Below are 22,292 nucleotides of genomic sequence, written 5' to 3'. Positions count from 1 at the left end.
CAGTATCTTATTTTTGCTTTTGTTTTCCTTGCCTCAGGAGAGCTATCTAGAAAAAAGTTGTTACAGCTGATGTTGAAAAGGATACTGCCTATGTTCTTCTCTAGTATTTATATGGTTTTTAGAAAACACTTTCAAAAGACAAACCTTTGGGTTTTCCTCTTTTGTGAAAATAATTTGCTCTTCTTACGGATGCGTTTTCTGCTGGCCTGCAGTGTTTCAGATTCTTCTGCAGCTGGCCCACACTTAGGACTTTGAGTAGGCTTTTCCATTGTGCATATTCTGTTGTCATTAAACAAGAGGTACCTACCAAGCTCTACATATTTCTTTTGATCTGCATTCTGAGATCTTCTGCCCAGGAAAGATGCTAAAATTAAAAACAATAATAAAAACCCCCTGGACAGCTGTTCTTGTTAAACGAAATCGTCTCTTGACAAAAATTATCAGAAGTATTATAGAGGGGCACCTAAGTGTGTCTGCTTTTGGCTCAGGTCATTACCCTAGGGTCCTGGGGTCAAGCCCTGCATCGGGCTTCCTGTTCAGTGGGGAGCCTGCTTCCTCATCTCCCTCTGCCTGCCACTCCCCCTGCTCCTGCTCAATCTCTCTCTCTCTCTCTCAAATAAATAGAATCTTTAAAAAAAAAAAAAAAAGATATTACAGAATGTCACAGATTCTTTTATTAGCTACCTGGTCTTCCTCCCAAAGTGGTTTTTCCCAGAGTCCTTTATCTTTCAGTTGAATATTCTGAACTTTTAAAAATGAAGGATTTTCAGTATGGCCAGAGGGCTTTAGTAGAGTGGTCAGCTGAGTTTGTGATTTGAAATCTAGCAGAGCAGTTTTAGCTTAAAAACATTTAGCAACAAGTAAAGCTTATCCTCCTCCATCCTTGATTATGATTTGATTCTCTGTGGGTACATACTTGTAAGCAGTAAGAGGTCTTTTGTTGTTGTTTAACACTGAACATTTGCTAGGCTCCTGACATACTTGCTGTGTACTTGCTTTTGCATAGTGAAAGTTGCTTGGATTCAAAAGATTCTGTAGGTTCTAGTATATTTATTTCAGAAAAATCAAGTAATGAGAAAAGGAAAAAATTTTATAATTCATTATTGTAATACAAGCAGTTATTTTTGTATATTTCCAATTAACAATTTTTCCTGTGCATTTTTTCATAATTGTGAACCAAAGTATACATAGTCATGTTACTGTTTTTATTCAGTGATCCAGTCTCCTATATTTTTCTGTATGGCTGGTTTGATAACCACTAGTGTTAATGACTGTGTTATGATCCAATGTGGATGACGAGGCGCCTGGGTAGCTCAACAGGTTAAAGCCTCTGCCTTTGGCTCAGGTCATAATTCCAGGGTCCTAGGATCAAGCTCTGCATCCAGCTCTCTGCTCAGCAGGGACCCTGCTTCCTCCTCTCTCTCTGCCTGCCTCTCCGCCTACTTGTGATCTCTGTCAAATAAGTAAATAAAATCTTAAAAAAAAAAAAAAGAGTATTATAGCATTATCACTTAAAAAAAAAAAATCCAATGTGGATGTTAGCTTACCCAGTTTTTCCCGTTAGGCAATTTCTAATTTTGTTCTAGTTTATTCTATTGTAAGTACTGTTGGCAGTGAATTACATCTTCATCCCTACAGTTTTTCCTTTTGCCAGTAATTTCGTTCAGATGGGTTCTCAGTATAATTACTAGGTCAGAGGGCATGAATATTTTAGTGGTTGATAGCTATTGCTAAAGTTCTTTCTAAGAGGGGGAATACCAATACCAGTTTGTATGAGTACTGTGCTTTTATTCATTTATACTCTAATTGCTCATATTTCTGATGACTGTTTTCTTCCACGTGTTTCATTTTAAACTTTTTCCTATGCTATTTTCTATCCCAGGGCTGTCCAGTAGAATTTTCTGCAGTGATAGAAATATTATCTTCCCTGTCCAGTACCATAACCAAATGCCCATGTGGCTTTTGGACATTGAAATGTGGTTTGCGTGACTGAGGAACAAAGTTTTTAATGTAAAACTATTTAGCCACATGTGGCTAACAACACCATATTGGGCAGCACAGATTGAAACTGATTTTGTGTTGTGAGAGCATCTGCTACTTTTCACTCTTCTCCTTGGTTGAATTTGCTCACTTGCATGCTGCTCCCCGTCTCCATCCCTAGATTTTTACCTAAATTTGGCCTTCTAAATGAGTTAGGAACAGCAGACACACTTTTGCCCATTTAATGCTTTATTTGCAATGTTAGTGCACTCGCAGACCTTACTGCTTCCCTCTTACCTGAAGACTAACCCAGTTCATTCTCCCCACCTCCTTATCCTCTGGTCTTTGATGTCCTCATTACTAAATAATGCCATCCTTCTTTGACCATGTTATTTCATTACCCTTTGGTGGGTTGGTTTTCTTTGTATTAGGAGTTTTGACTTCCCGGTCTAATATCTGATACTGATGTGCATTTTGTTCAGCAGGGATGGTGAGAGAAGGTCAGCTGAATGGCTCCTCGGCGGCACACAGTGAAATAAGAGGTATCCTATTTCCTATTCTGTTTGTCAGCTTTGTGGGCAGAAAATGTTTTTCTAGGATTTGTTTAGTAGCTTGGAGAACAAGGACTTCTACCTGTTAAGGATTCTGTATTTTCCTGTGGAGTCTATCACAAGATTCCTAGTATCTGTGTTGTTTTGTCTCCTGAAGGGTTAAGTTGGACTTAGTATCTGCAGCTTTGGACATATACTATGTTTCATGAGACTTCATTTTATTCTCTTTCTCTCCACAGATTGTAGAACATGAGAGGGGGCTGGAGAGATCATCAGCATTAGACCAAGGTGTCAGGCCCGACTGTGGAGAGTATTTAACAAGTAAACTTATAAGAACCCAGCACAGCTCCGTGGAAGTACCAAAACCCAGAGGTTGAAGGTTGGGGGTAGAGTTGGAGGTGGGGGTGGGGTGCTCCAGCTCAGTCCTTCATGCCCACTGGTTCTTGATCTTCTGCGGCCTCTTCCAGTTCACGAATCCCCAAGTGACAACGGGGCCCAGTGAGCCCCCCCCACCCCTGCGCTGGACATGCCTGTGTCCACACAGCAGATCAGTGCGACACCTCCACTGACTGTGGCTCCAGCCCTGCATGAAGGACTTGGGAGCTAGACGCCGTGGGGTCACCGTGGCCCTTGTTGCAGTTTTGTACTCTATACCTGGTTTTTCAATTAAGCTTAATGGCTTTTTTAAAACATGACTTGAAGCTCTAGTTTTCTAGACCTTTTACAGTGTACAGTATTTTACATAACTGAGCTGTATTAAAAGCTTGTTCATTTACTTCCCAAGGCCCTGGCTCTACTTTTAGAGTCCCTTTAGAAAACCTGCAAAGGCACTAAATGAGCCTACTTTTTGTAACTTAATTTAAGGGTTGTGTTCTTTCACATTGAAGTGGGTGATCTCATTCTCTGGACAACCATTCATTATCAATTCCCGCTCTGTTTCCTTTCTTACCTTCAGGCCTAGAAGCACAATGTGATGTGGGATCTTAGTTTTGAATCCTGTATAAAATAACTCCGAGACATAAAAGGCAATTTACTTATGAAATTTATTTTCTTATATATAAATTATGTATTTCTCTGGGCAGACAGCCTTCACCTTATTGCACTAATAGCACATCTGTAATACCAAGCTACAGGACAAGTCTTAACAAGAGGTTTGTATTCTTCAACGTAGCACTTGTCTACCAGGCACTGTAGAGAGGATGAGGAGGAAAAGCCAGGATCCGCTCAGGTGAAGAGTGGGGTGGGGGAGAGGGGCAACTTGTATATACCCTTCTGACAGTTGGTTCTCTCCCAGGAAAGGGAACATGCAAAGCTTACATCTGGATTCCGGGAGCAGGGAAGAGTTGGAAGGCTGAGAAGCCCAATGCAACACTGCAGCTCAGCTCCCTTTATTTTTGAGGGAAGCAGGAACTCCTTTAGTTCGTTTTGTAACAAATCACTCTGGCCTAGATGATGCCTTGAGGAAAGAGTGGGGAAGGGGTCATCATCAGAATTAGCAGCAATTAAGAACAGGCCATACACTGCCACAGTGTGATGGGTACCATCCTGGCCCCAGGGACCCGAAAGCTATGTATCCAAGGGAGAACCCAGAGCTGGCCCCGGAAGTCTCTCGACTGCTCCTTGTGCTCGGACATCCCTGTGACTGTGTCAATTAGCAAAGCTCTGGTGTTGGGTCTTCCAACCATTGCTCAAAGCTGAAATGAGACTGAGTGTGTAGGCAGAGTGAAGGGAATGCCTGAGTAGGTGGGGAGGGCCGTCAGGGAAGGGAGCGATGGGCAGTGGACTATAACATGATTAGGCCCTCCCTGCAGGTGGAGGCTGGGCTGCCAGGGAGTGGGGCAGGGGAGCTGCCAGCCCTAGGGTTCCCATCACTCTGCCTCTGTACTACACTGAAGAGAAGTCGCTCACAGACTCTAAAGCACATTCTTGTTACAGGAAGAGGGGCTTTGGGGGGAAGCAGTGATTTGGTTTTGGGCAAGAGACATATTAAGCCTTCATGAGGGCAGCCACCACAGCCTTGGCGTTGAGACTGCGTAGGTCACAGTAGGTCTGGCCAGTGCCCACAAAGACGATGGGTTTGCTTGTGATGTAGGTCATAGAAATAGCAGCTCCCACCTGAAGTGGAGAAAGAGGACACACAATCACCTCAAGGCCACTTCTTCCTATCCCTTCTGTAACAGGAAGCTTTGGAGACAACAACATATCCTTAGAGCATCAGCTCCCGGTGAAGGACACCCCTCCCCATCTCACTGTCCCACACCATCCATATTTACCTTGTCATCAATGGTATCAAATTTGGTAAGGACAATGCCATCAATGAGCCGAGGTGTTTGAGCCATAGAATGGTCAGCCAAGGCTCTGTTGAACTTGACCTTGTAAGGGAGAAACAAGGTGTAAGTACAAGAAGCACCCAGCAGGCCAAAGCTGAGGCTGGGAGAAGGACAAGGCCCTAGCCCTCACCAGCTGGTCCACAGCCTCATTGCCTACTAAGGCCTCCCCAACAAACAGCACCAGGTCAGGCGTGTTGACAGTAATGAGCTTAGCCAGGGCAGTCATCAGAGGGGCGTTGTCCTGCATGCGGCCAGCTGTGTCCACCAGCACCACATCAAAGCCTTGGTTACGTGCTAGAGAGAAAAAAAGTGGTCAACTCAAAACTTCTAGGCTGTCCTATTCATCCTACCTTTCTCTCAAGTAGTAACCTGGCTATATTAAAAGCTTAGGTATTTGCTTTCTTGGGCTCCAGATCTGGTCATAAGGTAGTGTGAGCAAAAACCTGTTCTGTGCTTGGCCATCAGAGACATTCAAGGAAATATATGGCAACAGTATAAAGGAAAGCAAATAGAGGCTTCCTTGGGTGGAAGAGATTCGTTTTGCCCACAGTTAGCTATTCCATATGGCAAGTTCACCGCCCTGACTTGCTGCTGAGCAGTAAGTTGGTAGGAGGGGATCCCAGACCCTCTGCAGATCACAAGGGATGCCCAGGGAAAGGGGCCCACAGCAGCCCCCCACCCTCCTGTGTACCATACCAAAGGCAATCGCTTCCATGGCAATGCCCGCAGCGTCCTTGCCGTAGCCCTTTTCAAACAATTGCACCATAGTGCGGCCAGCGTGCTTCTCCGGGGGATGCAGGGCACTCAGGCGCCGGGTATGTGTGCGCAGCTGCTCCACAGCCCCGGCACGAAATGTGTCACAGGCAGCAATGAGGACACTGAAGCCATTCTCTAGCAGCCAGAAGGAAATCTGGGCAAAAGCAGCAAAAAAAAAAAAACGAAATGCCCTAGAACCAGAGTCACTAAGACCTGGAGTGTGAAGAAAGGATGTCTGAGACGGGTGGGGAGCTATACTGACCTTGGCAAGATTAGTAGACTTCCCCACTCCATTAACACCACAGAAGGTAACAACATAAGGGCGCTGATGACGCTGGGCATCCATAATATCCCGGAGCATGTCTACGCGACGCTGTGGCTGCAGAATCTGCACCAGGGACTCTTGGAGGGCTTGCTTTACCGTGGACGTCACCGCTAGAAGGGGGTGGTGGGTCTGTGAAACCCAAGGAATGCACTCGCAGGAACCCCCTGCACCCCATGAAGCTGAGATCTGGAGAACCCAAAGGCTCTTGTCCCAGGAATCCACACCACATGTGACAGCGTTCCAAGCACTGTACGAGTGTTAACTCCTTTAGTTCTCAGAACTCTTCAGGTCTACGTTATGCAACAGACATTTAGCGGGAAAGGAGTTTGCCCCAAGCAACACACCTAGTATGAATGAAGATCAACGCACTGAACTGGCTGGTGCACACAATGCCTTGAGCCCTTCCCGGTTTAGAGAGATACTTACTGCTGAATGTCCCCATCACCTTCCCTTCCAACTTGTTGGCCACAGATTCACAGAGCTGGACTGCAATGTCTGCTGCCACATTCTTAGCTAGAGAGACAGGGACAGATGTATGAGCACCAAGTCAATAGTAACCAACCCTATGGTACAGAAGAGAACTCGGGGTGGTTCCCTTCTCCACCACCTGTCCCATAACCGTGAGTCCCCCTGTTCTCAAAACTTACCAATGAGATGATCACGCATCTTATCCAGCACGGACTCCATGTCTTCACGACTCAAGCTCTTGGACCCCACAAGGCCCTTCAGCATCCCGAACATGCCACCCAGAGTTCCCTTGGTAGCACTGTAGGCACAGATTATAGGTAAGTATGACGCTAGCGGGCAGGAGTCAAGCCTCATCCGTCCTGGAGCCACCCGTAGCACCCACCCCGATATTCCCCTACCTGGGTTTGGTGGTGTTTTGAGCGGCCACTTCATCATCTGAGCTGCTGCAGTCCAGATCCTGAAGCTGCCCCCCAGGCCCAGTCCCTCGAATCTGGAGGGTAGAGAGAAAGGAACAAGATGGGATCAGGAACACTGAGGGCTGAGGGAAAAGAAGCCGGGGATTTACCCTGTCCCCATTCCTCCATCTCTGATTTGGAAAACTCCAGATATGACCCATCCCTTCATTCATAGAAACCAAAGGTACTGCCCTCCTAGTCTCTACCTTCTCCCTAACTTCTTATTAATGGTAACCCACACTGGCCCATGCCTCTTACCAAGCTGATGTCCTCAGGTGGGGCATCCTCCGGGGCTCCGTTGGTGGTAGGAGTGCTATAATCCAGGATTTCCTTGTTAGCACAGCCACCCAGCGCCCACACTCGGGGTGCTTTTTTGCCCTTCTCCTTTGGAGCATCGGATTTCATGGACTTGCTGTAAAGGGTTACGCACAAAGGGTTACGGTGAAGTAGGAGAGGAATCATCCACCCAAGAGCCAGAGACAAGTTCCCTTGCCCCCAACATAGCTAGGGAACAGTATTTATGATGAAATTTAGAATGCTGACCTGGACTTCTCCAGACCTCTCCCATGCTTCTGAATGAACTCCTCTCGCTTCCTGCGTATTAGCTCCTCTTTGGAAAGTTCTACCCCATTCTCAGGCCCCACTGCGAGACCTGACTTTTCGGCAGGAACTCCTTTGCTGGTAGCCAAAGGACCATCAGAACCTGTTAGGAGAAAACTCACTGGAGAAAAACGACCAAATTCCAACAATGGGAAATAGTCTTCCAAACCCCAATGACTATTATCCAAATTATTAAGAGTAAACTAGGCGCAAACATCTTGGGGATGACAAGGACTGGGGATGACAGTGTGATGGGCACTGAGCAAGGGAGACAAGCAATGACAAGGGGAAAGACAGGGAACAACTTCAGTCCTTACTGCCATGTTAACTTTTCATGCCCCTGTATGTCCAAGGAGCTCAAACTCACTCTCCTTCTTGGCCCCCTTTTTTTTGCTGTTCTTTGCTTTTTCCTTGGGCTTTTCACCCCGTGTCTCAATCATGGACCTCACAGGCTTCTTGGCCTTTTCAGAATCTTCAAATTTCTTCATGGTAGTGGGAGCACGGATCTTACTGCTCTCCTCTGCTTCACTAGAGAGAAGAGAATGATCAAAGTCCTCACACCAAGAGGTCAATTAGAACTGGGCAGCAAATTCAAGAGTGTGTTTCAATACTATTTACTACCCTTGAACCACCCTCAGGAAAGAAGAAAGCTCATCAGGTCACGGAAATCAATTCTGCAGAGGGGTGGCCTCTTACCGAAGAAGACGCAGGAAGTCATTTTGGAAATCAAAAGTGCCATTCAATAGACTTAAAGCACTTCGCTGCTGGATCTCTGTACGGTATTTGTCCCGAAACAGCCGGTGCACATCATCTATCAATTTGTCTACATACGTCAGTGTTAGGATCTTCTGAAAACCAACCTGTTAAGGGAGAGAGACAGAGCCAACAGATCTGCTTACAAGCCAACTCAACGCAGGCCTCCTGAGACTGGCTCAGTGGCCTGGCAGGTTTCCCTGACCTGAGGGGCAGCCAAGCTCCCTGACTGAGCTCAGGAACATCTTCCGTTTCCCTCTCTGCCCTCTGACTTCTCAGTTACTTCATCATATACGCTGGGTACAGTTAATTAGGGTTCTCAATAATTAGGACTATGCTGAAAGTGTAAATACTGTCCCTCTTAAATACCCGACTTACCACAAACACCAGCTCAAACTGGTTGTCCAGTTTATACTTCAGTGTGAGTGCCTCATGGGTGAAGGAGTTGTTACCTCCCCTTTCCTGGGGAAAAAAAGGGGAGGGTGTATGTCTCAAGTTCCGATTACCCAGAAAACCCAGACTTGGACCCTAGAAGGAAAAAAATAGACACTCCCCCCAAAGTCAGACATGTTCCCAGGACAAGAGGCTGTTGGGACCTTGCTCTCTAGCATCCCATCAGGCAGAGAAGAAGGTACTAAGTTTGGGGGAAGAGGAAAAGAGGTTAGTGGGAAGGCAAGAAGGGACTTAATGATACAATCAGATTTACTAGCAGCTGTACGCTATTTACAGTTTTTAATTTTTCCATTATCACACCCAGCCTTCGAAACAGTAAATCAAGCTGCTGGGGGGGGGGGGCGGTAAATGCAGGGAACTATGGGAATTCTCAAGAAGCGCCGGAATTCAGCTAGAGTCCCAGAAACGGAGGGGAGGGGGGGGGCGCAAAGGTGGGGGGATGGTCCGATGGGGGCGGAAGAAAGAAGCGGAGTACTGGCAACGAGTGAGTGGCCAGTCCAGGATAGCCGGAGAGAGGTGGAAGGGAGGTGTGAGATCAGTTGAAGGGGCTATGGACCGGGTCAGTGGGCCGAGCCGAGTTCTGATCCCGCGGGGAGCGATACCTGCAGCAGCACAGAACGAATCAACGCATTAACGGGCCCGGTGCATGAGTCGCTCACTCCCTGGAAGCACCAGAGCACAAGCCCGCCCTTGGAGAAAATGGTGAAGAAGTCGAGCATGGCGGCAGCGGGAGAGGAGCCGGGGCCGGCACCGGGAACTCAGGCCGCGATCGCCGCCGCTTCCTGCTGCGCCAAGCGCGGGACACGTCACACCAGCGGCCCCGGAAACCGGCTCAGCCGCACTTCCGCTCAGAGACGTCGCGTTCTCCCTCCGCCTCCGCCCGAGGGCGCGCAGCACTGCCGTAGACGCCGTACTCGCCAATGGCGGGTGGGGGCGGGCCTGGGCGGGGTTATCGGAGTCGGCAGCCTATAGGGGCGGCCCTTAGGGGCGGGGCCCGAAAGGGCCGCTGGCCAATGGGCGCGCTCGTCTGAACGGCCTTCGGCGTGGGGCGGTGACCGCGGGGTAGGCACGGCGTAGGGAGGAGGTGCGGTCCGTGTCTCAAAGGTACCGCGCGTAGAGTGGCCATGCTGCGAAGGTCGTTGCAGTTTGCCTTGGGCCGGGACGTCTTGGGCCGGGGTCTAGGCACACACAGAGGAGGCTCCACTCTGGGTAAAGCTGAGGGCAGCGGAGGGTATCGTGGTTCTTGGGTAGCCCCAGTCTCCAGCTTTGTGACCTTCAAAACTCGGGACCCGGGCCACAGTGTAAAGACAGTTGGTCGGCTGGGAGAGGGGGTAAGCTTGCTAGCCGGTTCTTTTAAAGCCTGAGCAGATATATGGATCCCAAGGATTCCCATCTCAGGTGACAAATGTCTGATCGTTCTAAGCCTCAAATTACCATCAGAATAGCAGAGAGCCAGGCTGACTGACTGGTTGCACAGACAGATGTGCAGCTAGCCTGCAGATGCTGTGCTTAGTATGTGGCTGTTAAGGAGGAAAGAAGGGAAAGAGGACAGAGCATATGTCCTGTGGAGGTGGCTGGAGTGTAGCTGGAAAGGTTCGAGACTGGATAGAACCCAACTCGGACAAATGCTCTGCACTGGTGGTGGGAACAGAGATCAGCCTTGAAGGATACTGTTTACTGATTCAAGGACGGTGTGTGTTCCAAGTTCTGGAGAACTGAGCAAAAGTTAGGAGAAGAGAAGTGTTCGTTTGGTGCAAGGAACTAGCAAAAGCCATGTAAATGGAGCGTTTGTGTAGCAATAGGAAATGTAGTGTGGACAAGGAAGGTAAGCCCAGATCAAGGAGATACTTGAACATTGCTGAGCAGAGTTCAGACTTTGTATTGGAGTCTGTGAAAAGACGTGGAGATTTGTGAGTTACAAAGGACAAAAGGATTCATTTATTCAAGGCACTTACACGATGTGCCAGGTTCAGTGCTAGGCTGGAGATTCATTGCTGAAGAAGGCAGGCATGGTACAGTATGAAGCAATCACAAATAAACTCAAAATTGCGAATGTCTTGCATGAGGTAATGTGGCAGCGTGACAGGAGATTTTGATAGTGTATGGGGTCAGGAAAGCCTTTCCTGAGAAGATAACTAAACTGTAAAGGAAAGGAAGCAAGGTGTTAACGGCAAAGAAGTGGATAGAATTTCAAAACAGAAGAACCCCTGTGTAGGCTCCCTGTGATGGGAAGAAATAAAGCACCACCAAGGTGTGGAAGGGGCTGGAGTGGGAGAGTAGGGAGAGAATAAGGAAAACAGGAGTCCGACTGTTCAGTGTCTCATAGGCCGTGTTGAAGATTTTGGACTTCTATTCTTGGAGTAATGAAAAGCCACTGGAAGGTTTTAAGCAAGACAGTATGTGATTAAATTAGTGCTTGGGAAATATTCTAGCTATGATGCAAAAGAATTGAGTCGGCAAGAGGGGAATTAGTGGAAACAATTAGGCGGCTTTTCATTAATCTAGGCGAGAGCTTATGGTGGTTTGGTCTAGGGTTGGGTAGCAGAGATGGGAAAAGAGAGGGGACAGATTGGGGAGATATTTAGGAGGCAAAGCCATCAGGACTTGACAATAGATAGGACATGAATGTAGCTTTGCTAGTGGTGATGGATGTCCAGGATAAGATGCCACTCAGAGTATCGTGCTTCAGAGGGCACTGCAGCTTGGGGTGTGTCAGGACCTATGGGTCCAGGAGCCTGGAACATCCAAGAGGAGAGGACAGTGCAGTTGAACACAGGAGCCTGGGGCTCAGAGGAAAGAGCAGTGTGCACAGGCGCTGGACATGCATAAGTCACCTGACCTAGGGAGAGAGGACAGAGTGTGCATTTTAAGAAGTTGAATCTCGGGGCACTTGGGTGGCTCAATGGGTTAAAGCCTCTGCCTTGGGCTCGGTTCATGATTCCAGGGTCCTGGGATTGAGCCCCACATCGGGCTCTCTGCTCAGCAGCGAGCCTGCTTACCCTTCTCTCTCTGCCTGCCTCTCTGTCAAATGAATAAACAAAATCTTGAAAAAAAAAAAAAAAAAAAAGAGGTTGAATCTCGCATTGCTGGGCATGATGCATGAGAAGGCAGAGAGCCAAATGCATACAGACCATATAGTTAACCTACAGATACTGCTGGGTGTGAGTTGACCTTATGAGAAGGCATGACCATGGGGACAGCCAGCTCAGAGACCTCTTAGCCACCTTTTCCTGCGCCAAGCCTTCTACCCCTTACCACCAGGAAAGAGCATGAATGGCCTTCTCACCATAACTGCGTCCCACAGATTGGAATGGAAAGATGTCCGAGATTAAGAAGAAGATCCAGTCAGTCCTTCCCGGAGGAGCCTGGACTCAACTTCATGACACCAGCTACCTGCCCCCCGAACACTCGGATGTGGTGATTGTGGGGGGTGGGGTGATGGGCCTGTCTGTGGCCTACTGGCTGAAGAGGTTGGAGAGGCCACGGGGTGCTATTCGGGTGCTGGTGGTGGAACGGGACCACACGGTGAGGTCTGGGGGAGGGCGGCGGCATGAGTGGGGCATGGACTCATGTTTTATTAAAGGGCCAGGGGGGCTGAGGGGAGGAACGACTTCAGTCTTCGGAGGTCCAAAGTCCCAAGGGACTGTACTTTGGTTCTTGTTGAGAAATCGTCCCAGTGATTCCTCCCTCAAATTAGAGACTTTGGCAGTAAGGTTTTTGCTTTTAAAAGCAAATTTATGTGGATGGAACTAGAGGGTATTATGCTGAGTGAAATAATCAGAGAAAGACAATTATCATATGATCTCTCTGATAGGAGGAATTTGAGAGGCAGGGTGGAGGGGTTTTGGGGAGTAGAGAAGGAAAAAATGGAACAAGTTGGAATCAAGAAGGAGACATACCATAAGAGAATCTTAATCTCACAAAACAAACTGAAGGTTTCCTAGGGGGAGGTTGGGTTATGGACACTGGGGAGGTATGTGCTATGGTGAATGCTGTGAATTATGTAAGCCTGATGATTCACAGACCTGTAACCCTGGGGCAAATAATACATTATATGTTCATAAAAATTATAAAAATAAAAATAAAATTCAGGTTTCAATTCATTTTTTAAAAAAAAAGAAAAAGCAAATTTTACAATGGGGGATCCTCTGGGTGCCCAGAGGTCTGACTAAGGGAGACTGTATTCCAGCTGTAACGAATACAAACAGCCATCTTATCCCCCCCTTCTAGGTTCTATTACTTGTTTTGTTTTGTGTGTGTGTGTTTTTTTTTAAGATTTTATTTATTTATTTATTTGACAGAGAGAGAGAGCTCGCAAGTAGGCAGAGAGGCAGGCAGAAGGAGGGGGAAGCAGGCTCCCCGCCGAGCAGAGAGCCTGAGGTGGGGCTTGTTCCCAGGACCCTGAGATCATAACCTGAGCCGAAGGCAGAGGCTTAACCCACTGAGCCACCCAGACACCCCAAGGTTCTATTACTTCTGAGGCTTTGCACAGTTGTTCTATTTTATTTTCTAAGATTTTATTCATTTATTAGAGAGAGACAGCATGGGGGGAGGGGCCGTAGGAGAGGGAGAAGAGAGAAACAGACTCCCCACAGAGCAGAGAGACCAATGTGGGGTCGATCCCAAGACCCTGGGTCATGACCTGAGCTGAAGGCAGTTGCCTAACCAACTGAGCCACCCAGGCACCCCTCGTTGTTCCTATTTTAGCCACAGCTAGTTAACCACAAATCTTGCTAGTTCAGTCATATCCTTCTATTTTCCAGTAGGCAGATGAAATGCTAATCTCCTGCCCTTGGACTTCCAGGCCATTCCCATTTTGTGCCACAATGCCCAGCCCTTTTACTTGACCAACTCTATCTGCTCTGCACATCTGCTAAGAAGGACTATATTTGTTTATTTATTTATTTTTACTTTTAATTTTTTATTAACATATGATGTATTATTAGCCCCAGGGGTACAGGTCTGTGAATCACCCGGTTTATATACTTTGCAGCACTCACCATAGCACATACCCTCCCCAATGTCCATAATCCAGCCACCCTCTCCCTACCCCCCTCCCCCAGGCAAGCCTCAGTTTGTTTTGTGAGATTAAGATTCTCTTATGATTTGTCTCCCTCCTGATCCCATCTTGTTTCATTTTTTCCTGCTAAGACGGACTTTAATAACTATTGTCCTCTTTGGGTGCTGGTTGCCTTGCATATGGGTGTATCTACCTCAGCTTCTCTTAGATTATAAGCTTACAATAGAATCTTTATTGGGCACCTGGGGGGCTCAGTCGGTTAAGAATCTGCCTTTGGCTCAGGTCATGATCTTGGGGTCCTGGGATCAAGCCTCAAGTCGGGCTCCCTGTTCAGCAGGGAGTCTGCTGCTCCCTCTTGCTCTCCTCTCTCCAATAAATAAATAAAATAATTTTTTTAAAAAACATTATAAACTTGCCAGTAAGACTTCCCTCAACTTGTAGGTGCTCCTGTTGCAGGATTCTGCCCACATGTGACAGGATCCTGGCCTCCCTCAGTGACTTTGCTCTTTCCACAGTATTCCCAGGCCTCCACTGTGCTGTCTGTGGGCGGGATTCGGCAGCAGTTCTCGGTGCCTGAGAACATCCAGCTCTCCCTCTTTTCAATTGATTTTCTGCGGAACATCAATGTACGTGCAAAGACATCTGGAGGTTGGGGTGGTGACCAGTCCTTTAGCCCAGAGAGAGGAGCCTCCCAGCTGGCCAGGGAATCAGGGAGCAGAAGCAGTTCGGGCAAGTAGGAGTTGGAATCTCTAGTTCTGTCCCCAGTGGCGGTACCCAGAGGAGAAGGGCTTCTCTAAGTCTCGGACGCTGTTGGTGAGGAAGCCAGGAGAGTCCTCCCTCCTATCTTTAAATCAGCTCCTCCTAAAGAGTTTTTTTCTTCTTTGCATATAGGAGTACCTAGCTGTGGTTGACGACCCTCCCCTGGACATCCAGTTCAACCCCTCGGGTTATCTCTTGCTGGCTTCGGAAAAGGGGGCGGCAGTCCTGGAGAGCAACGTGCGGGTGCAGAGGTGGGTGCCTGGCCCAACCATCGGCTGCTCCTCAGCTGTGTACCCAGCACAGCTCCGACACCGAGTCAGGATACCGGGCAGGCAGGTTGTCAAGACAGGTCCCGACCATGCGGAAGCTCAGTCTGTCGGGTAACACACACGACACCTCTGGTACCCTGGGCTGTCACACAGATGTGGACGGCACGCTGCTGTGGTGGTTCCTAAATTTGCCACATCCTAAGAACCACCTGGAACATCCCACATCTGATAAGCCAGAACCTCTAGGAAAGGGGCCAGGAACCTGCATACTTTTCCCAGAAGGGCCAGACCATCAATGTGTTAGGCTTTTGGGGTCCTATGGTCTCTGTGGCTGTCACGCAACTCTGCAGTTGAAACAAAAGCAGCCATAGGCAAAACATGGACAAAAATTGGAACAAACAAGTGTGGCTCACATACAAAAATGCAGGCGGCCAGCCGGTTTGGGCGGCCCCTCGCCTGAGTGAGTCTCCTGGTCGGTCAAGAATGTGTGTGTTTAACAAGTAGACTTGCGAGTCTACCAAGGGACAGGCGGTAATATCCCAGATGCAGCATTTACTCATGTAGCCACCCCAAACATCCCCATTTTACATGTGGGTAAACTGAGGCAAACAGTGCCAGTCAGTGGTGGCACTGGGATTCGAACTAGGCAGCCTGGCTTGTGAGTGTGTTCTTTTAGGATCTGTGTTGCTCTCTTTGGGGGACAGTGTCCCATAGGAGATCGTTGTGCAGGTGGATCAGACTGTACTGGAAAGTGGACAGGAAGGCCATTCCGGGCAGAAGGGGAGAGAGCCAAGGGACCTGCTCTGTTGTGAAAGGCCACGGAATAGTTAGGGGATGGCAGGGGAGTTAGTGTGGCCAAGAGATAGCAGGGTGTAGGAAGGGAAAGCGGTATCAGGTGCCGAAGAGCCATGACTGGGAGGCTTGGTCTTGACACACTCAGCAAGGAGGAAAACTTGGGTGGTTTGGGGCAAAGAAGTGACCCAAATGAGGCAGGATCCCTACTTGCGGAGTTGGGGTCCCTGCTTCTCCTGCTGTGCACACCACCCCTCTCACACACATGCACACAGCCACGCATTTCTCTCAGGCAGGAAGGAGCCAAGGTCTGCCTGATGTCTCCTGAGCAGCTGCGGAACAAATTTCCCTGGATAAACCCAGAGGGCGTGGCGTTGGCATCCTATGGTGAGGCTTGCTTGCAGTGCAGAGGGGCTTAGATCAGGGGAGCCTCAGGTCGGGAGTCTCAGCTACGTCGAGAAGCAGTGCTTCCGCCTGGCCAGCAGTCTCCCTGCCAGGCCATGCTAGCTCTCTGTCCTTCCACAGGATTTGCCTCTGGTGCCCTTGGGCAACATGACTTTCCCTGGCTTAGCCCTAAAGAGGAGTCAGGGGCGTGGGCAATCCAGTAGGAGAGAAGGGTCCGAATCCTATCTCCTGAGTCCTCTTGCTCATCACAGGGATGGAGCATGAAGGTTGGTTTGACCCCTGGTCTCTGCTCCAGGGGCTTCGGCGAAAGGTCCAGTCCATGGGGGTCCTCTTCTGCCAGGGAGAGGTGACACGTGAGTCTGAGATCCCATACATCTTACCTCGGTCAGCCAGGGTGCAGGCGTGGACAGGGACTTACCTTCACTCACAGGCTAAAGAAGAGTTGGGGGGAAAGGGGAGGTTCTTCCTGAGGGCTGGTCCATGCTATCCTGACTCCAGGTCCTAACTCAGTTTCTCTGCTTGACTTACGATGTGCTTGAAGGTCTCAGCACGCTCCTGTCCTGTGTGCGGCCAAGTTCATCCTAGTTATCCCATCTCTGTGGGAAAAAGCCCCAGCCTTCCAGCTTGCTTTCCTCCTGAAGCCCCGGGAATCCCAATCTCGTCTTCTTCAGGCTTCAGGAGTTCTTTTTTTTCGTTTTCCTGCAGGTTTTGTCTCTTCATCTAACCACGCAGAGACCCCAAGTGGGGAAGAGGTGACTTTGAAAAGGGTCCACGAAGTTCACGTAAGTTCCCAGCCTGTGCATCTCCCTTACCAAAGTGGGGGGGTGAGAAAGGTAACAACTGTGGTCTGGATCATCTTCTGCCCACTTCTGCTCTGGATAAACTAAGGCCCATGGTGCCCAGTGTGTGGGCCAGGCCCTCCCTCCCCTCCCACTCTGCTGCCTGCAGGTGAAGATAGACCACAGCCTGGAGTACCAGCCCGTGGAGTGTGCCATCGTGATCAACGCGGCAGGCGCTTGGTCTGGCCAGATCGCAGAACTGGCTGGTGTCGGGAAGGGGCCACCTGGCACCCTGCAGGGCACCAAGCTACCTGTGGAGCCGCGGAAAAGGTGACGCCCCTTGGGGCAGCTGAGGAGGTTGGTGAGAGAGGGACAGAATCAGTGTTTAAGAGTTTGTGAAATGCAGTAGGAAGGAGGGGGGCTGCTCTTCCCACCATCTCCTAACCCAGTGGTCATGGCAGGTATGTGTACTTGTGGAACTGTCCCCAGGGGCCGGGCCTGGAGACCCCGTTTGTCATAGATGCCAGCGGAGCCTATTTCCGCCGAGAAGGATTAGGCAACAACTATCTGGGCGGCTGTAGCCCCACTGAGGTAAGCTAAGCAGGGTTGGGGTGCTGGACGGGAGATGTAGGCCGACTGCCGTTAAAGAGTCAGGCTTTGGGACACCTGGGTGGCTCAGTCAGTTAAGCCTCTGCCTTCAGCTCCCGTCATGATCCCAGGGTCGTGAGGTCGAGCCCCACACTGGGCTAGAGAGCCTGCTTCTCACTCTCCCCATGCTTGTTCTTTCTGTCTCTCAAATAAATAATAAATAAAATCTTTTTAAAAAAAGAAGGGGCGCCTGGGTGGCTCCGTCATTAAGTGTCTGCCTTTGGCTCAGGTCATGATCCCAGGGTTCTGGGATCGAGCCAAGCCCCACATCAGGCTCCCTGCTCAGTGGGAAGCCTGCTTCTCCCTCTCCCACTCCCCCTGCTTGTATTCCCTCTCTCTCTGTCTCTCTGTCAGATGAATAAATAAAATCTTTTAAAAAGAGAGAGAGAGAGAAAAGAAAAGGGAGTGTGAATGAGTCAGTCAGGCTCTTTGGAGGGCCCAGCGGTGTTAATAATGCTCCAGCCCCTCTGGTTTTGAACTGGGATCTTTCCTCCCTGTTCCCTACCTACTGAGGGGATTGAGTAAAGGAAGGTCGGTGAGGTCTGGGCCCGCCCTTGTGTCCCAGGCTGTATAAGCCATGTCCCCACCTCTCACCGCAGGAGGAGGAACCGGACCCAGAGAACCTGGAAGTGGACCACGAATTCTTCCAGGACAAGGTGTGGCCCCCTTTGGCCCAGAGGGTCCCGGCCTTTGAGTCTCTGAAGGTAACTAGGAGGCAGATGAGCCTGGAGCACCAAAGTCCCCTTAGAAAGCCTGTCCACTGCCACACGCCCTCCCCCTCACAACTGCTAAGGACTGGTGGTCTGGGGTTTTGCCCTGAGCAGGAGTGAGGGTGGTGTGTGTTGGCACCTTCCTGGGAACCCCCGTGTCCTGTCCGCCCGCAGGTTCGGAGTGCCTGGGCTGGCTATTACGACTACAACACCTTTGACCAGAATGGCGTGGTGGGTCCCCACCCTCTCGTTGTCAACATGTACTTTGCCACGGGCTTCAGTGGCCATGGGCTCCAGCAGGCCCCTGCTGTGGGGCGAGCTGTGGCAGAGATGGTGCTGCACGGCAACTTCCAGACAATCAACCTGAGCCCCTTCCTCTTCAACCGCTTTCACTTGGGAGAGAAGGTCCACGAGCACAACATCATCTGAGCCCATAAGCTCCGCCGGCCCAGCTGCCCCGTGCGTCACCCTTGGCTCATGTTCACATCTGCCTCGCTGTGACTTCCTCCCCAGTCCCAAGCCAGGCTCTCCTCCACCCTCCTCTCCCCACACCCTGCCCATCCTGTCCTACGGGGTTGGGCAGGCAGGCAGGCACACTGGAGGCTCTGGGAGGCATGTGCCTGAGGCCCAGGCCAACAGAAAATGATGGGATGAGACCCAGGACTGATCTCTGGCCCGGGCCAAGGCCACCCAACGAGGTAGTGCAGCTGGACCCTGCGCGTGGGCCCCTGCACTGGCTTCTTCCTGGCAGTGACCGGGAAAAATGGCCTCTGCCTCTCTAGGCAGGCACCAGCCCAGGCAGGGAGCAGGGCAGCCTGGCCCAGGCTTAGTGATTGTTTACCCTATTCCTCAATCAATAAATGCAATTCCTCCGGGCGCCTGGGTGGCTCAGTGGTTTGGGCTGCTGCCTTTGGCTCGGGTCGTGATCTCAGGGTCCTGGGATCGAGCCCCACATCGGGCTCTCTGCTCCGCAGGAAGCCTGCTTCTCTCTCTCTCTCTCTCTCTGCCTGCCTCTCTGCCTACTTGTGATCTCTGTCTGTCAAATAAATAAATAAAATCTTTAAAAAAAAATAAAATAAATGCAATTCCTCTTTCCACCTGGACTTCTGTTACTTCTTTCCCCTCCCAGCACTTGCTTGCCTTTGATACCAGACTGGGAGAAGCCCTGCCTTCTCCCAGGAACATTCTTAAGTCCTGTGTGTAGGCACCTTGTTTGCAAAGGAATATATCCTCTTGCTGCGTCCCTGCAGGGTTCGGTTGTAGCGGGAAGGGAAGGCTTCTCGTGTTCACTGTGTATTCAGCTCCAGCTCTGGGCCTGACCCAGGGCTGCACGTTAGGGACATGCCAGCAGGCACATACCTGTAGGTCCTCACTGGAGTGTTCTTCCCTCTGCCCTGCCCCTCAGCCCATATCCGATGCAGTGTTGTCCCCATAGTGCTGGGAATAAGCCCAGGTGGCAAAACCCCATCTCACCCAGTGTTTCTCCATGAAGCTTCCCAGGGAAGTTGACCTCTGAGCTGAACCTATAAGATGAGCAGTTTAACAAAGTGAATGCACAAAGGGGAAGCCCAGGGAGTGATAGCGAGGACGGGGCTGATTCCAGGCTTCAGGAGAACCATAGATAAATGCCCAGGACCAAGGGTTAGTAAAATTCAAGGGGCAAGAAGTGATTTGTCCAGGCAAGATCATGGAGGGAGGGAAGGTGGGTAGAGTAAGAAGCGGGGCAGGGCCGGGAGCCAAAGAGCCATGCTGTGGAGCTTGGGGTGGATTCTGTGGGCTTTCAATAGAGAAGTGATGTGCTCCAATGTTCCTTTTAGAAAAGTCACCCGGACTGCCTTGTGTAGAATAGGCTATGATGTCAAAGCCAGGTGGCAGATGGGAGGCTGTCGCTGCAGTCCCCAGGGCAGAGACGACGAGACCTCCACTGTCCTGGCAAGAAGCATGTGTATCCCAGAAGGGACAGCAGTCACGGGAAATGGGGTCAAATAAGACTCAGGTTTTTGGCTCAAGCAGCTAGATGTATGTCTTACCTTTCACGGAGGTGAGGATATCGGGGAGGAGGAGGGTGAGGGACAAGATGAGTGGTACAGTCTGGGACATGTCGAGTCAAGGGTACGCCTAGGACATCGGGTAGAGCTGTCCAGCTGGGAGTTGTATGTACTGTTGGGCACCCAGGATGACCTAGGCTGTAGAGAGATGGACACCACGGAAGAGAATGGCATCCCTCACCACAAGGGGAGAAGAGTAGGGGACCAAGGGGAGAAGCAGGGGGACCCCACTGTCATTTGTAGAGATGAACCAAAGGAGAGGAAGCTGAAGAGATGGCCAGAGAAACAGAAGAGCCAGGAGTGTGAGGGGTCACAGGAACCGGGGAGTGGTCCACGATATCCATGCATGCCGTGGGCTGGATCCGTACCAGGTAGGTCAGTGGGGCCCCCAGGGAGAGCAGTCCTGGAAGAAGTATGCCTCAGTGGGCTCTGCAGGGACAGTTGTTCAGAAGGGAGACATGAATGGGAGTAAGGACAGCTAGTAAAATGTTCATTTCCCCCTCAAGAGCAGCCTTTGGGGAGAAGAAGGAAACGAAATAGGGGCCTGACTAAAGATCACTGTGTGAGGGAGGGCAGGCAGGGGAGAGGGTCTGCAGGTGAAGTAACAGGAGAAGCCCCTGGGGTGGAGGTGGGGAAAAGCCAGGACTGACGAGGGGAGCAAAAGAGGAAGAGCCATTGTGCTGAAAGACAGGAAGGAACTTGCCAGAGGCATGGGCTCAGGACAACTCAGGCCAAGGCCAACACCCCTCTCACGCTGGTTATCAGCCAGCTTCCTCGGGTGCCCAGCATTCACTCAGCCTGTCCTCAGTAGCTACCCCGTCTGTGGGTCAGGAGGAACATGGCCTTCAAGATGACAAATGCAGTACTTACTCAATTAAGAATACATTCATGAGGTCTCCGTGCTGCCACAGGGCTTTCTTCAAACTCCTAGGAGAGCACTTAATCCTGCCATCTGTCTTCCCTCTCAGTCCATGCCTCCTCCGCCTTCCCAACACTGAGCTGTCCGCCACGGGTGTCCCCGACCTGCTCTAAGCCAGGGCTTACTGGAGGGCCTGTGCCCTGTGCTGGAGCGGGAGGCGGAGCCCAGGCTTTGGAAACCTGGCAGTCTCCTGGGATGGCCAACCCCTGGGACCCCCAACTCCAAACAGCATGAGGTGGTACAGGACTGGTAACGAAGGAGGCAGGAAGGGCAGGGTTAAGAAAGCAGGAGAAAGGAGACTTCTGGAAGGGGTGTGCTTGAAGAGCCCAGCTGGGAGAGGTGGGACCCAGTGGGTGGAGGGAACAGCAGCCGTCCAGCACCCAGCCCGCCAAGCGGATGTGTGTTTGATAAGGGGTGAAAGAAGCCTTTCCTGTACTTCTTCCTACTTCATCTCACCTACTCCTCCCCACAACACTGGGAACCAGATACTATAACCTCACAATGAATAAAGTGAACCTGGACAGGCCACATATGTCCGTCCCCAAGGTCAGATGGCTAGTAAGTGAAGAGCTCTGAGCCCCAGCGATCCTGCTCCAGAGCCCTCCTGTAACAGCCCCAGCCCACGCTGCCTCCCAGGATTAGCCACTAACTCGCCCCACTGCCTGGTGAGAAACATAGGAAATCAGATTGAAAGGGAGACCATGGGTCTTCCATCCGTCCCATTAAACCAGCCGCATCGTCTAGCATTCTGGGCACACGGCTGTAGGAACGTTTCCCAAACTGGCAGGCCACGGCACACCGCTCAGGAAGATACGGGTATTTCTACTACGGTGAAACAAGTTTGGGAAAGGCTACGCGTTGTATTCCCTCCATCCCCCACCCGTCCTGGTCCTTCAGGAAGCTCATCCTCAAGCCGGCAGGTGAAGAACCCAGCGCCTGGCCAGTGACTGGCTCAGCACGTTTTTGCAGCCTGGGAGCGTGGGGTTCGTGGGGTTCGTCATTGGCTTCAGCTGTGTGACCCCTGCACCCGCGTTTCTGCGGTGAGAGTCACGCTACCATCTACCTTGTGGCCTTAGGACAAGCCCTTCAATCTCCACTTTTCTTTTTTCTTTTCTTTTCTTTCTTTCTTTCTTTTTTCTTTTTTTTTGAAGAGGGAGAGAGTGCGCGCGTGGGGTAGGAGTAGAGGGAGAGGGAGAGAATCTTGAGCAGGCTTCGCGCGGAGCGGAGCCGCACCCACGGTCGATCTCAGGAACCCCACATCAGGACCTGAGC

At 50.4% G+C, this 22,292-nt stretch overlaps 3 protein-coding genes across 12 annotated transcripts in view; 2 read left to right on the top strand and 1 right to left on the bottom strand.

Annotated features, from left to right (window-relative positions):
* Positions 1-3,314, top strand: part of FAM118B (family with sequence similarity 118 member B) — a 50,139-nt gene extending 46,825 nt beyond the window's left edge. For 5 of the 6 annotated variants that reach the window (XM_059414182.1, XM_059414173.1, XM_059414189.1 and 2 more), the window contains 2 exons: positions 2,463-2,522; positions 2,771-3,314. In XM_059414182.1, the coding sequence (XP_059270165.1) occupies positions 2,463-2,522; positions 2,771-2,784 (74 nt within the window). In that variant the 3' untranslated portion in view covers positions 2,785-3,314. The remainder of the gene's footprint in view (positions 1-2,462; positions 2,523-2,770) is intronic. The other variant, XM_059414207.1, reaches the window with a different exon arrangement.
* A 241-nt stretch (positions 3,315-3,555) lies between these two features.
* Positions 3,556-9,549, bottom strand: SRPRA (SRP receptor subunit alpha). The gene is made up of 14 exons (XM_059414129.1): positions 9,274-9,549; positions 8,597-8,680; positions 8,162-8,325; positions 7,833-7,993; positions 7,409-7,568; positions 7,124-7,277; positions 6,809-6,900; positions 6,590-6,708; positions 6,369-6,455; positions 5,880-6,052; positions 5,558-5,771; positions 4,992-5,155; positions 4,805-4,903; positions 3,556-4,646 (listed from the first exon to the last, which is right to left on the bottom strand). Exons 1-14 carry the CDS (start codon positions 9,388-9,390, stop codon positions 4,518-4,520), a joined length of 1,917 nt encoding a protein of 638 aa, XP_059270112.1. The 5' UTR covers positions 9,391-9,549; the 3' UTR covers positions 3,556-4,517.
* A 172-nt stretch (positions 9,550-9,721) lies between these two features.
* FOXRED1 (FAD dependent oxidoreductase domain containing 1) lies at positions 9,722-19,154 on the top strand. Of its 5 annotated transcripts, none has more exons than XM_059414119.1 (11): positions 9,722-9,880; positions 11,976-12,088; positions 14,207-14,317; positions 14,583-14,701; positions 15,804-15,898; positions 16,168-16,269; positions 16,622-16,698; positions 16,865-17,025; positions 17,157-17,286; positions 17,943-18,047; positions 18,228-19,154. In XM_059414119.1, exons 1-11 carry the CDS (start codon positions 9,796-9,798, stop codon positions 18,480-18,482), a joined length of 1,353 nt encoding a protein of 450 aa, XP_059270102.1. In that variant the 5' UTR covers positions 9,722-9,795; the 3' UTR covers positions 18,483-19,154. The 5 variants fall into 5 exon arrangements, with proteins under 5 accessions (XP_059270102.1, XP_059270083.1, XP_059270097.1 ...); XM_059414100.1 differs by having other exon boundaries at positions 11,976-12,196; XM_059414114.1 differs by having other exon boundaries at positions 9,725-9,775; positions 11,933-12,196.
* Positions 19,155-22,292: the final 3,138 nt, after the last annotated feature.

The sequence above is a fragment of the Mustela nigripes genome, chromosome 1 (assembly GCF_022355385.1).
Source record: "Mustela nigripes isolate SB6536 chromosome 1, MUSNIG.SB6536, whole genome shotgun sequence".
Classification (NCBI taxonomy): domain Eukaryota; kingdom Metazoa; phylum Chordata; class Mammalia; order Carnivora; family Mustelidae; genus Mustela; species Mustela nigripes.
The sequence above is the reverse complement of the archived record's forward strand: the minus strand, read 5'-3'. Positions and strand labels throughout refer to the sequence as shown.

Excerpts from the sequence above, each read along its gene's own strand:
- SRPRA (XM_059414129.1), bottom strand. The coding sequence starts at position 9,390 with ATGCTCGACTTCTTCACCATTTTCTCCAAGGGCGGGCTTGTGCTCTGG. Across the intron at positions 6,053-6,368 it reads GGTGATGGGGACATTCAGCA|CGGTGACGTCCACGGTAAAG; the intron begins GTAAGTATCTCT and ends ACCCCCTTCTAG. Across the intron at positions 5,156-5,557 it reads CATGGAAGCGATTGCCTTTG|CACGTAACCAAGGCTTTGAT; the intron begins GTATGGTACACA and ends TTTTCTCTCTAG.
- FOXRED1 (XM_059414100.1), top strand. The coding sequence starts at position 9,796 with ATGCTGCGAAGGTCGTTGCAGTTTGCCTTGGGCCGGGACGTCTTGGGC. Across the intron at positions 14,318-14,582 it reads ATTTTCTGCGGAACATCAAT|GAGTACCTAGCTGTGGTTGA; the intron begins GTACGTGCAAAG and ends CTTTGCATATAG. Across the intron at positions 17,026-17,156 it reads CCTGTGGAGCCGCGGAAAAG|GTATGTGTACTTGTGGAACT; the intron begins GTGACGCCCCTT and ends TGGTCATGGCAG.